At 48.6% G+C, this 12,342-nt stretch overlaps 1 protein-coding gene across 1 annotated transcript in view; it reads right to left on the bottom strand.

Moving 5' to 3' along the window:
- Nucleotides 1-7,062: 7,062 nt before the first annotated feature.
- The window catches only part of GRIN2B (glutamate ionotropic receptor NMDA type subunit 2B), a 370,685-nt gene continuing 365,405 nt past the window's right edge, over nt 7,063-12,342 (bottom strand). The window contains exons 11-12 of the mRNA XM_075553089.1: nt 11,592-11,830; nt 7,063-8,907 (exon numbers count right to left, since the gene is read on the bottom strand). Coding sequence (XP_075409204.1) covers nt 7,063-8,907; nt 11,592-11,830 — 2,084 coding nt within the window. The remainder of the gene's footprint in view (nt 8,908-11,591; nt 11,831-12,342) is intronic.

Genomic DNA, 12,342 nt, shown 5'->3' with positions numbered 1-12,342 from the left:
TACAGAGCAGAGAGTCTGCAAGGTGTCAAAAATCAAGTATCTCTTTCTGAGCATCAGAGCAAGAAAGATGGTTGAAAGACAAGAGTGAGAGGTGAGTTCAGAGTTTCAGGAATATGAAAAACAAATTTAAAATCCAGTTAAAGAGTGGAATAGGGAATCAGCATTAAGGAAGTAAAAAGAGATAGCTCAATCAGGGGAGGGTGCAGGTGATACTAAATGGACTGAATTTGTGTGCTTCCACATGGGCTTAGGACTGCCTCTTTTGGGAGATGGAATGGGGAGAGTAGGATAGCGGGTTGAGTAAAGCAAGGCAGGTGTGTTGGGAAGCCTCCAGAGAGCAGAGATCGCTGGTGGGAATGTGCTGACTTCAGTGAGCATGAGATCAGGTCAAGGAGGTTAGTTTTCTGGGCTGGAACAACAGAGGGAGCCCAAAGAGGGACTAAGATTAAAAAGTGTACTGTCGTGGTCAGAGAGGGAATATAAGAGTTTTGCTCTGAGAGATGGAGTAAATCCAAAAGGAGAGGACCAGGTAACGCATCATGATAGCGAAAAGCTGAATCCTTGTGTTGTTGTATGTTGATTTTGTTTTTGTAAATAACATTATGGATATCTTTGACTAATATGCTGAAAGCAGAAATGATTCAATTTGCATGTATAAATATACATATTTATGCACACCTACTTATAAATAGTAATGTAGATACTTAAATACCTTATACATTCATGTGTTGTATGTGGATATATAATACATTCCATTTTAAAATAGTTGTATCCTTCAGAATAGCAGCCGAGGAACATAGTAAGTGCTCAAGAGATATCGTTTTAATGGAACTGAAATATTTGTCTAAAACCTTTATTGATTCTTTCCTGCATAGTACTGGAATCTGCTCCATACCCTAAAATGCAACATGAAAATAATTATAAGTAAAAAGAGTGTGGGATTTAAAAAGTGTGGAGAAATCAGATCTTTAGTGTTGAGCTTTCTAATTGTACCATTAATCGTTACATTGAGTTCAATGTCTTCAACCTTTGCCCAAACACAGACCCCTGACACACCAGAATGCCACAGTCTTAAGAAATTCCACTCATCTACTCTGCTTTCTACCTGCAACTCATATCAGCAGCCCTCATCCTCCTCCTCAACCCAGCAGGCAGGGTTTAGAGCACGGAGCAGCACAAGAGAGCAGATTGTTCTGCACGCTGGGATAGCTGTGAATGGCAACGTGGAAAAGAAGCACAGCAAAGTCTTAACTTGACTCATTGACTCTCTTAGAGCTGTCTTAATCCATTGCTCTGAGCAATTTTTCTCTTTGCTTAGTGATTGTAAATAAGAGACCCCCAACTTCATCAGTGTTCCCAAGGCATGGGCATGGCATTTGGCATTCAGTTAAGGTTTTTGGTAGAAGCTTTGGTTACTGGGATAGATGGGCCCACCTATTCTAAGTCATAGAACTCCTCAATCTTGCTTCACCAAAACCCAGGCAGGAATAGGGCCTAGAACTTGATTTAGTCTTGGACTCACTCCCTCATTGTGATTGGAGTGGGATGGAAGTAGGGGTGCATTCGGACATTCTCTTCCATTATCTAAACAGTGGTGACTTCTAAACCAGAATGGAATCCTACATCTCATCCCATATTGGAATTTCCATTTCATGGATATCCCAAACATCTGGTCCTCCTTAAAAAGAATTGTGCTATGGGTTGAGTCACATCTAAACTGGTAGTCCGGTGACTCCTCAACAGTTAATGTATATTGGGATTGCTGGGTGCCTTTATGGGGTGGGGAAGTAAGTAGAGCAACTTAACTAATTATAAGATTATAAGAACTGGAATAGGGAACAAACAACGATAGTAACTATCAATTATCTGTAATATTAACTTCGTCTTTCTGAATGGCTACTTAGGTACATGTAGTAGAGGGGAAACTGTCTTCAGATTTCTATAAAAGTCACATAGCTTAGACAGTTTAAATAATCTTGATAATTCAGATGTTCATAAACTACACACTCATTTCAATGGTTATTGGAAATAATTTCTAGCTAGAAGCCCATATTCCTATTCACACACCCTTCAATAAAAGGAAGTGGGAAATGAAATCCATCAATCCTTTTAAACTCTAGAATCTGTTTCCTTGCTCTCTAATTTGTTCCTGATTGTGTTCTTCCCTTTCTCCTTAACTGCATCATAACTAATGAGAAACGGCCGACCATTACCAGGAAAAGGAATGGTAATTCTAATGGATGCAAATCCCTAATATGGCTTAATATGTCACCTTTCCTGGGCTTATCCTCACTTAAATGACAGATGAGCAGCTCCATGCCAAAGAAACAGGTCTGTGAAAGAAGCCGGTCGTTAGAGCCGGGTGGGAGTGCAAGGAAGAGGTCTTGTCAAAACTACCTCTGAAATCACACCGGGGACCATTTATCATTTGTGAGGCCACATTCACTCCAGTTTAACTGTCCACCTGCTTCATCTCCGAAGTGTTCCTTGGACAGGCAAGCAGCGCAATCGCTGACACCCAAGTGCAAAAAGCAAATGCTCTATGAAAATGTTGGGCAGCCCCCTGAGCATATGCTTCTGATATGGCTTTGAGTGAAGGAAGTATGTAAGGTGGAATACCTGGAAACGCCAAGTTCTTCATCAACAGCACCACAATGACATCATCTATGCACACATCTGAACCATTCTTAACACGCCAAACCATCCATGCACAGGGTGTCAAGCAATGACAGAGCCTTTGGAGAAAGATAGGAACTGAAAGAATTAAATTAAATGACTTCTGGAATAGTTTTTCCCACAGGCAACTGCCCAAACCATCCATCCTATTCTGTCCGTAACTCTCCAACAGACAAACCAACCCAACAACAACAACAAAGTAAAGGAATTCTTCTTCACTGAGCTGTGCAGGTGAGCAGTATACTGCCATTTGGGTCACACGGTTTCTTCGCCTCCCACACAGAAATGCACCCCCCCTCCCCTCCCCTGGGGACCTCCAGTGGCTGTGGAAGACTGGGTGGGTGATAGTCACTTAACTGTATAAACAGAATTCCTATTTTATCACATTACACATGCGTTTTGGCACTACGGACACCACCAACATTTAATGGAATCATTTGGATTTCCCCACCCACCCACCCGATCACAACATGGCTATAGCCAGCACATGGAAATACACATCCAAGACATTTCCAAAGTCCTGGCTGAGGAGACACAGTGACATACTTCAAAAGAGCAAGATCCACTGTACATGCATCACTCTAAAGGGTATGCACACTCTTGACTCAGGCAAATTCAAGGTGCAGATCATCCGAGGTGTGTGGGACTGCTGAGATTTAAGCATTGCCAATGCAAGGAATAAACACAGGACCACAACAACCTCCTTCTCTCCACAGAGGAAGGGAATGGGGTGGGGGGAGAGGGAGAGAGAGAGAACATGGGATTTGAAGGAAAATGGAACATGATGTGTTCCTGAGGATAACTGGAATCTCTCGCTTTTGCACAAACTGGGTCTTCTCTAGACCCATCTGTGGTATCGAATTGATCCTTCTGCATTTGGCTCATTATTTCGGGAATTAAATAACATCGAGAACTTGACAACACTCAGCATTCCCGGCCTTAAGCTGTCTCGAGCAGGCTTTGGATACTTTACTTGTTCCCACTTCAAACCAAGTGAAAGGAAAGTGACCAACTGGGGCCAAGTAAGGGATTCAGGACAATGATATTACCCAGCTGACAGCTCTGCAGACAGAAAAATAGGGAAAATGTATAATAGCAAATGCCAGGTCAATTGATTTGGAAATTCCACCCTGTTGTAAAGAGAGAGGGCTGCTACCCTTCCCAAAGGCAGCCAGTCCAGCGAAAGAAATGCTGTCTGTCTGGTTAACTGAACAACTGGTTCAAAGCAAATAGCACCTCCCTGCCAGCCCAATTGAGGGCCATCGGTACCATCCCACATCGGCTGCCTTTTGCCTCCAGGATTAACTTTCACAGCCTTCTGAGACTCATCTGTCCACCGGATTCTAAATACAGCTGCCAATCTTTCTGGGGAAAGCATGGTGATTTATAAGGTGTGTCAACCGGACAGCCTGTGTCTCAACGAGTACAGTGAGAGGACGTCTCCTGGGTGTGATGCAGTGTTGGTTTCTAGAGGGAGTGGGGGTGGCAGTGGGCTGAGTGACCGAGAGGACTGCTCAACCTCAGAGAGGACTGCTGGGAGATTTTCCAGGACAGATCTTCCTGAAGTTTCTCAGCTACATACCAGGGATGGGAAGGTGGGTTGACCACCATTCTGTATTAAGCCCTTTGGGGAATCTTTCCGGCCCTGGGTTCTCTCAGTAAAATGTCAGGCCACCAGCTTGACTTCTGCAAGGAATTCAGGTAACTGATGGTCTGTCTCAAAGACAGGAGCTAGACCTGGGGTTTTCTTAAGAGCCAAACAGGACTCTGTGCAAAGCTCAGGCCAAACACATTTCACATCCCAATGAGAAGACTGAAGGAGTACCTAAGATGGGAGGGCGGGGAGGGGGTGGTGGGGGGAGGAAGAGGGAGGGGTCAAGGACACAATGACTTTCCCCTGGCTTTTCCCACCACAGTGGCCTTCATTCTCATTCACTGTTCCCAGACACCCTGAAGCAGAAGCCGTACAAAACAATCCCCCAAATGGAAAATGAAAACCCATAATGAAACACTTTTCCCCCTCATTCCCATTCCCACCCCACTCCCTCCAGTCCAACACCCTGAATACTCACAAGAGAACACTTTATCTATACAAAATTAATTAAAAAACAAAATATTTACATATGAAATAAACACCCTCTTGATGTCGGTCACCAGTGGAGACTGACCAAGCCCCCCTTTGTTCTAGATTGCTGTTCGCTAGGTTAGTTGGTTTGGCTGTTTTTATTTTTAGTTTATTTTAAAGGGGTGAGGTAAGAGGAAGAGTGAGGGATGAGCCCCTGACTCGTGGGCAGAGTCAGGGTGAAGCAATGTTTATATGGCCCTTCTCCTTCTTCCTCCTGGCGTGGCCTCAAGCCCTCTGTCCTCTCTCTCAACGTCTGTCCTTGAATCTAAGGTAAAGCACTCTGTGATCCTCTCTCCAAATCTGTGAGAGGTTCAGCCCCTTGCCCCCAGGTTCATTTTAGAAAGAAAACAAAGCTTTACAAGGCCTTCAGTTGGCTTTAAAACAAAAGATACTGAGGTACAAATCACGGAAGAGGGTGGGGGACAGCAGTCAAGGGTGGCACGAGGGAGGGTAGTGGGTCGGGGCAAACAGGAAGGCAGAGAGCAGCCCTGGAGGGTAAGACTTGAAGAGACATGGCAGCTTCCTTCCAGAGGAGGATGAGCACCTTTCTGGTGTATGTGTCCTGTGTGCAACATGGCGATCCTGCCGTCAAGCGTCCAACAGACCCCGGGCTCTCTGGAGGCTACCCTGTGTAAGGGGCGAATAGCAGGACAGTGGACCTGACCCAGACAACGCCCCTGCCCCAGTTTCAGGACAGGCAGTGACTGATATTTATTTCCCTTCTCAAGTTTTCAGCTTTGATGAAGGGACCATGCCATGGATCAGTGCCCTCGTCCCTAGAGGTTTCTCCATTTTGAGTGGTGCAATCCGAGAGGGAAGGGAGGTGGTGCCGGAAGGTGGGAGTGTTCTATCAGGAGAGTTCACTCTGGGCTCAGTGCCACATTCTCAGGGGGCTGCACCCAAGAAGGCGGCAGGAAAGCTGTTCTCCTCCTGGCCGCCTCCCATGTCTTCCTCTCCTTCCATGCCTCCTAAGATACCAGCGGGAGGCAAGCTCATGGTTTTCTCAACTCCTCGTTCCCGGTCAGTTGTAATCAATTCTGGGGGAATAGGTCTGCTCTCCCAGCTCCAGGTAAAGTAAGAAGGGATCAAAGCATTAAAAACATCCCCCTCTCTCACTTACCCTACCACAAAACTGTCTTCAGAGCCTTCCTTCGCTTCCCCCGGCCCTCGGCTGCCTGAGAGTCTGCAAAGCTCAAAATTGCTTCGCAGGATCTTTTGCTCTCCAAGTGGGCAAAAGGCTCGTGGCTGCTCTGTTTCCCTTTAGCCTTCCTGTACAATTCTGTACCCAAGCGGTCGAAACTACTGAGAGATGATTTTTCTATCTACTCCTGCAGGATTGCTCCCTATCTCTCCCTGACCCCTTCCCCTAGACCACAATCTTCTTTATTAAAAACTCCCCTTTCTTCGTACGCAGGAAGGGTGAAGGGTACAGAGAGCCCAAGTTCAGATAACAGATGGCCATCTCTGTCTGTATATCAGCCCGAACAAACCAATCGTTTAGGGGCATTGAAAGAAACAAGCTCATCAATCAAGGCTTCCATCAATACTTTTATCGGCACCTGACCCCACACCTGTGCAGATCGACATGGACACACATGCACATGTCATCCATCCACTCCTACCACTCTTAGTATGAAGTCCTTTCTAGATTCCTCAGGCATTTACTCGTGCCTCCACCAAAGACCTGGCCTTGCAGTTCACCGCTAAGGAGCCCCCTGCTTGGGCTGATATAGAAACACACACCGCCTTCTAAGTGCTGCTGGGCCACAAGGATTCAGCAGAAGCCCCGTTTCATCCGTGAGCACGTGGTTCTGCTTCGATGGTTTTGCTTCCCCGCCCAAATGTCAAGCTCTGCTGGGGAAGAGCCCCTTCGGTGCTCACGTGGCCTCCCTGGGCTCCTACTGGCTTCACTGGAAGCAGGAGCGAGAAGCCCGGCCAGGCCGGGTGGGAGCCTGTCTCCAGTCACTTCCTGCCTCCACTCCACCCTCCCAGGCGGAGAGGGCCCATTTCACAGCCTGTCGCAGGAATGGGAATGGCTGACAGATGAGGGAAGGGGGATCGAGCCGTGAGAGGGTGGGGAGATGGTGCTGGTCACCAGGGTTGCCCTCCGTGGGCATCAGAACTCCAGGATCCCACCAGGAAAGTAAAACAGGGAAGAGCACATGGGAACCAATCCACCCCGTCCCCCTCCGTGCCATGCGCACCACATGACCCACAGGCCTACCCTTCCCATCCCCACCTTAGCCCCTCTCTTCCCTCACTCAGACATCAGACTCGATACTGGAAAGTTTCTCATAAACATGCCCGTTGCTGGAGCCATTGAAAGCCCTGGGGTTTTTGTTGTTAGGCACACAGGGGTTGGACTGGTTCCCTATACAGATGTCCTTCTGGAAACGGCCGGGCACAGCCCCATGGAGGGCCGACACCACCGGCTTGTTGGTGACAAGGGCCCGGAAGTCTGGCCGGGCTTTCGGCGCCCCCGCCACCGTGGGCTGCCTGAAGAAGTAGGATTTGCTGCCGTGAAGCAAGCACTGGTCATCCCCAAAAGTGGGGATGAAAGGGTTTTGCGTGACCCGGTCGGGATAGAGCGACTTGCTGAGCATGTAGCCACCGCCCGGGTTGTGGTGGTGTCCGGCAGCGGGCACTGAGGACTTGCTGTTGGCGAAGGCGCTCTCACCGGCTGGCATCTCAAACATGTGGGCGTAGGGACTCCCATCCACGAACCGACCCTTGTCTTTCAGGCTCACGCTGCGCGGGGCCAAGGCGGCTTCTTCCTTCTGCAGGTCCACGAAGGTGTCGTAGGAGTGCTGCCGGCGCAGTTTGTTCCGGTTCTTCTTCTGGGCCTTGGAGTTGGTCGGGCTCTGGGGATACTTGGTGGTGGAGGCGTTCGACGTCACGGCCACGGGCGCGGCCGGCGGGTCCAGCTCCTGCAGGGAGTTGTCCTCGCTGATGTCATACAGGTTGCCCGCCTTCTTGCACGCCTCGCACCGGATGCACGCTGGCCGGCTCGAGTTCTGGCCCGCCACCGTCGTGGAGTAGTTATGCAACTTGGAGGGGCAGCTGCGGCAGAAGTTGCCCCCGGCCCGGTCCTCCCAATCCACATTGGTCAGGTTCTTCTCCCAAGGCGCTGGCACCCCGCCGACCACGCCGTGCTTGTCGCCCTTGAGATGCGACCTGTTGGGACAGGGCCCTGCCCCGCTGCCACCGGAGTCGCGCTTGAAGTCCTCCCCGCGCTCCTTGTAGATGTCGGTCAGGTCCACGTGCTCCCAGTGGGGCGAGTTCTCCTTCGGGCGGAACTGGTCCAGGTAGAAGTCCCGGAGCCCTTCCTTGTCCCTGAAGTAACGCTTGTGGTCCGGGGAGCAGGGCGACCGGCGGCGGTAGGCCAGCTCGATCTCGTCGAATTCCCGCCGGGACTTGGCCGAGGCGGGCCGCTTCTTGAGGCTGTCCTTGTACTGCTGCTTGCGCCTCTTGGCCGCGTTGCCCTCGATGTTGCCGTAGGTGACCGTGTGCGTGGAGATATCGGAGACGTCGGAGCGGATCAGGTCGTCGTGGCCGCCGTAGCGGTCGTTCTTGAAGGAGAACTTGCCGTAGAGGTCGCTGAGCTGGCTGTGTTTGGAGGAGGGGGCGCCCATGTCCACGGGCTTCTTGCTGATGGCGCGCGGCTGGGTGGTGAAGGGCGGGTTGTCGCAGTCGTAGATCCCGTCGATGGAGCTGGTGCTGCCGATGCTGTGCGGGCGGTGGTGGTGGTGATAGTGGTCCTGGTACACGTTGCTGTCCTTCAGCTGGAGGTTCCCAAAGGTTCTCTCCACCTCGCTGATGTAGTCGCTGAAGAGGTTCTCCTCGCACGGCGGGTTGTTGTAGGATTTGCAGTCGGAGTGCGTGAAGCTGCGGCGGTGCTCCGAGATGTCGTAGACCGAGGACTCGCGTCGGATGAAGTCCAGGGCGCTCTGCGGGGAGCCGTTCACACCGGACAGGTTAGCCATGTTCTTGGCCGTGCGGAGCAGGCGCAGGATATTGGAGTGCGTGTTGTTCATGGTGGCCGTGGGGGAGTTCATCACGGATTGGCGCTCCTCGATCGCCACTCCGTGGATGCAGCTGTAGATACCCTGGAGTCAGAAAGGCAAAGGACCGATTAGGTTTCTCCTGGGGCTGAAACGGACCCGCAAGAGCACTCTTCCGCAGCTTAGCTAACCGAAGGACAAGAAGTCAGAGGAAACATGATGTAGACAGAGCAGCATATTCAGGGAAAGATGGGCCCATAAGCTGACCCGATGAGCCCCTTAAACTGAGTAGTTTCAGAGAATGATTCTAAGTCAGCGGCCCAAAGAAGTTTAGGCAAGCAGTCGTAGAGGGTATGTAGAGATTCCAAGTGACTCAAGCAAATGGTGGGAAGTTACAATCGCCCTCTCAGAGAGCCTGCCTGCACTTGATCGGACCACTGGGCTTAGTTCATTCCTGGACACGTGGCTCGTGGCTCCACCCATCACTGACTTACATTCAGTTTCGCTTTCTATGCCCAGGTTTCAGATCTCACAAGTGAGGCCATGAAACGTCCACTTTGACATTTCTCTAAGCACGTCTCTAAGATCCTTGATGGCGAGGATCTTCCTAGTGACAAAAATGGTCAACAGTTCGGCTTCTCAGAAGGAGAGGCCCTCTGGCCCAAGGACACCCACCATAGGCCTGTGGGTGCCTCCCGATGGGCCATGTGCTATCCCACATGAATCACTAAGAAGGAATAGATAGTGCACTTTTTTGTAGGTGCTTCTCCCTAAATGCAAATTATATCATGTTAAAACATTAATGAGGCTATGATATCAACCAGACCTGCAAAATGCCGACAGCCTCCTGGAAATCAGGGGCAATACTCTAAGGGTGGTGAGGCTTTGGGGACAGGGTGGACCCCCTCCACCCCCACTTGACTGACAGTAAAGCACAGGGGAGCCGGGCAGTTCATAACCGCCTTTCTTTCATAGCCCTGAAAAATCCGAGCTTTAAAATTTTGGGTCATGAAATGATGGCTGAGTCATACTTCTCTTGGGTCAAGCATGAACCCATTTGCAGAGAGAATGAGGAAGCCGTAGGGCCAACTAAGGTCTTCTCTCACCCCCTGGGCTCCCATCCTCCACATCCTGCACTTTGAGAGGGAGAATTAGGACAAATAGCAAATACTAAATGGGAACAAATAATTCTCTTGTTGAGTTCTCAAATTTGTTCTCTTTTCAGCTCCGCTTTTCCTATTTGTACTTTCTTACTAACCTAGTATAATTCTAATTACCTAACTAGTAATGCTAACCTAGTATAACTTTGAACAACTAATGTCTTAACACAGTCGCAGTGCTTTATGACTCCCTGTAGATGCCTTGTATAAGGGCTTGGAAGGATGGCTCTTTGAGGGCCCACTGGGTCCCGTTCCAAGGTGAAAGCAAACCATTGTGAGAGTATGGCTCCCTCTGCATTGAAATCAGAGCTTTCCTGCCTTGCCAAGGAAAGAAGAGAAAGTTGTTTGAATCGTGTTTGGGGGATTCAGTTCAAAACTGAAGTTCCCTCCATGGATGAGGGTGGAGGAGGGGAAGAGAAGGGTAGAAAGGACAATAGGAGCTAAATGGGAAATATGAAAGGGGTCTGGATGAGGTGAGTCTATTGTCCCAGAAGGCATTAGCTAGATGGAAGATCAGCCAAGGAGGGTTATCTTACTGTCTTTCCCTGTCCTCATGTTTTGATTACGGCAAGGAGAAAGTGCCAAGCATCTCCCAACTATAGACACGTTTATAATGTTTAAGGGCTGTGAATGTGATGTCTATGGCAGGTCACTAGCTCCCATTGCTGCTGCCTTCATCCTGTGAACCACCTAAGGAGAGGCTACTCAGCGAAAGCAGGTGGCCCTGGGACTGTAACTACCATGATTCTGGCTTCCTACTCTGGGGTTCCTGAATGACCTGAACCAACTCACAGCCAGCGGGAAATGGAGAAATCATTCTCCATCAGCACAATACTACAGGAAAACGATCAAAAGGTGAAATGATTGAACAAGAAGTCCATTTTCCTACATAACTCGATTGAGTCAATATTGGCTATATCCGGACTCTGTTCTACAGGGACTTCTGAGTTCACCTCTGGTGGCTGAGTCCTATTTTTTCTGACTCTGCCCTTCGGCCCTAAATTCATATTCAAAGTTGTGTTCTTAATGTTTTACTTTGTGATACAAACAAAGGAGAAACCTCAACAACGAATGATTTAAGGGGTATACTTTTGCTCTCAACTCGAGAATCTTCGGGAATGAATATATCTTATAGGCCAGGAATTATTTCTGGTTAAAATATTAAGTATAATTGGGACATCATCAATGATATACCGTATATACTTGAGTATAAGCTGAGTATATATGGTAATTCTGTAGGTTAGAATTAAAGAGACAGATTATATTTCTATTTAAATATAAACGTGGTTGTTTTTCAAAGAATTAAATAATCGAAAATCCTATACAGAATTACTAATGGCCACGAAAGTCATTTGGGAAAAAGCCAAATTTTCCACTTTGATAGTTCTGCCAGTTCTCATTGAGAACCAAATGTCCGAACCCCCACTGAAAGTTGTTTCTTGAAGGAAAAATAGTGCCACTCATTTTTGTAAGCCACTTGAAATTCGATCACACAAAGTCCTGGGGAAATGTAAATCATGCGTTCCTTTGCTTTAGCAACTTCAGGCTGAAGTTAGTACCCGGGACCTTATCCACTGGTAGGCTAAGCTCTCCTTCGCAAGCTCTAGCCATCTAAATACAAACACTTACTCTGCTGATGGAGAAGACCATGCCAGGCTTGCCAGAACAGACACCCATAAAGCAGTGACGGAACTGCCAATAGAAGAGGTGCTCGCAGATGAAAGTGATGAGGCTGAGAGCCATGGCCGCCCCCAACATGTAGAATACTCCTGCCATGTTGTCAATGTCCAGCTGGCTGCTCATAACCTCATTCTTCTCATTGTGGCAAATGCCAGTGAGCCAGAGCGCTTCCAGCTCCTCCATCTCCCCTGGAGACAGATCAGAGAAATATAAGAGTTAAAGAGAGATGAGAAGTCAGGAGTATACACAAAGGGAAAGGAGTTTGTGGGAAGGGAAAGTGGAAATGGCATGGATCATGTGAAACAAGGAGACACTGAAAAAGAGAGAACAGCACAAGTCAACAGCACTCTATTAATACCGGAACACCATCAATGCACCAGTGTATCCAGCAAGTACTCAACGAACACTTACTGAGGGGGCTGGCGGTGATATAAAGATAGTAGCCTAACCTTTGCTCTCCATTATCTAGCCAGTGTAAATTGATATATAGATAATATGACAGGCTCAGGAGTTCAAATTAGTGAGAGTAATTTTGTGGTCAGTGGGTTTTTTATGAGTGAGGTAGGATTTGGCGGTGTGCATGGCAGATGGGTGGATTTCAATTCATATTGTCTAAAAGACACTTCAGGCAGCGGGGCTGGCAGGGAGGTGGGAACACACAGGTCTGTTTAGGGAAAAGCATGCAGAACAGTTCCAATTG

This window comes from Tenrec ecaudatus, chromosome 6, assembly GCF_050624435.1.
Source record: "Tenrec ecaudatus isolate mTenEca1 chromosome 6, mTenEca1.hap1, whole genome shotgun sequence".
In the NCBI taxonomy this organism is placed as follows: domain Eukaryota; kingdom Metazoa; phylum Chordata; class Mammalia; order Afrosoricida; family Tenrecidae; genus Tenrec; species Tenrec ecaudatus.
This window is presented reverse-complemented; position numbering and strand designations above follow the sequence as displayed.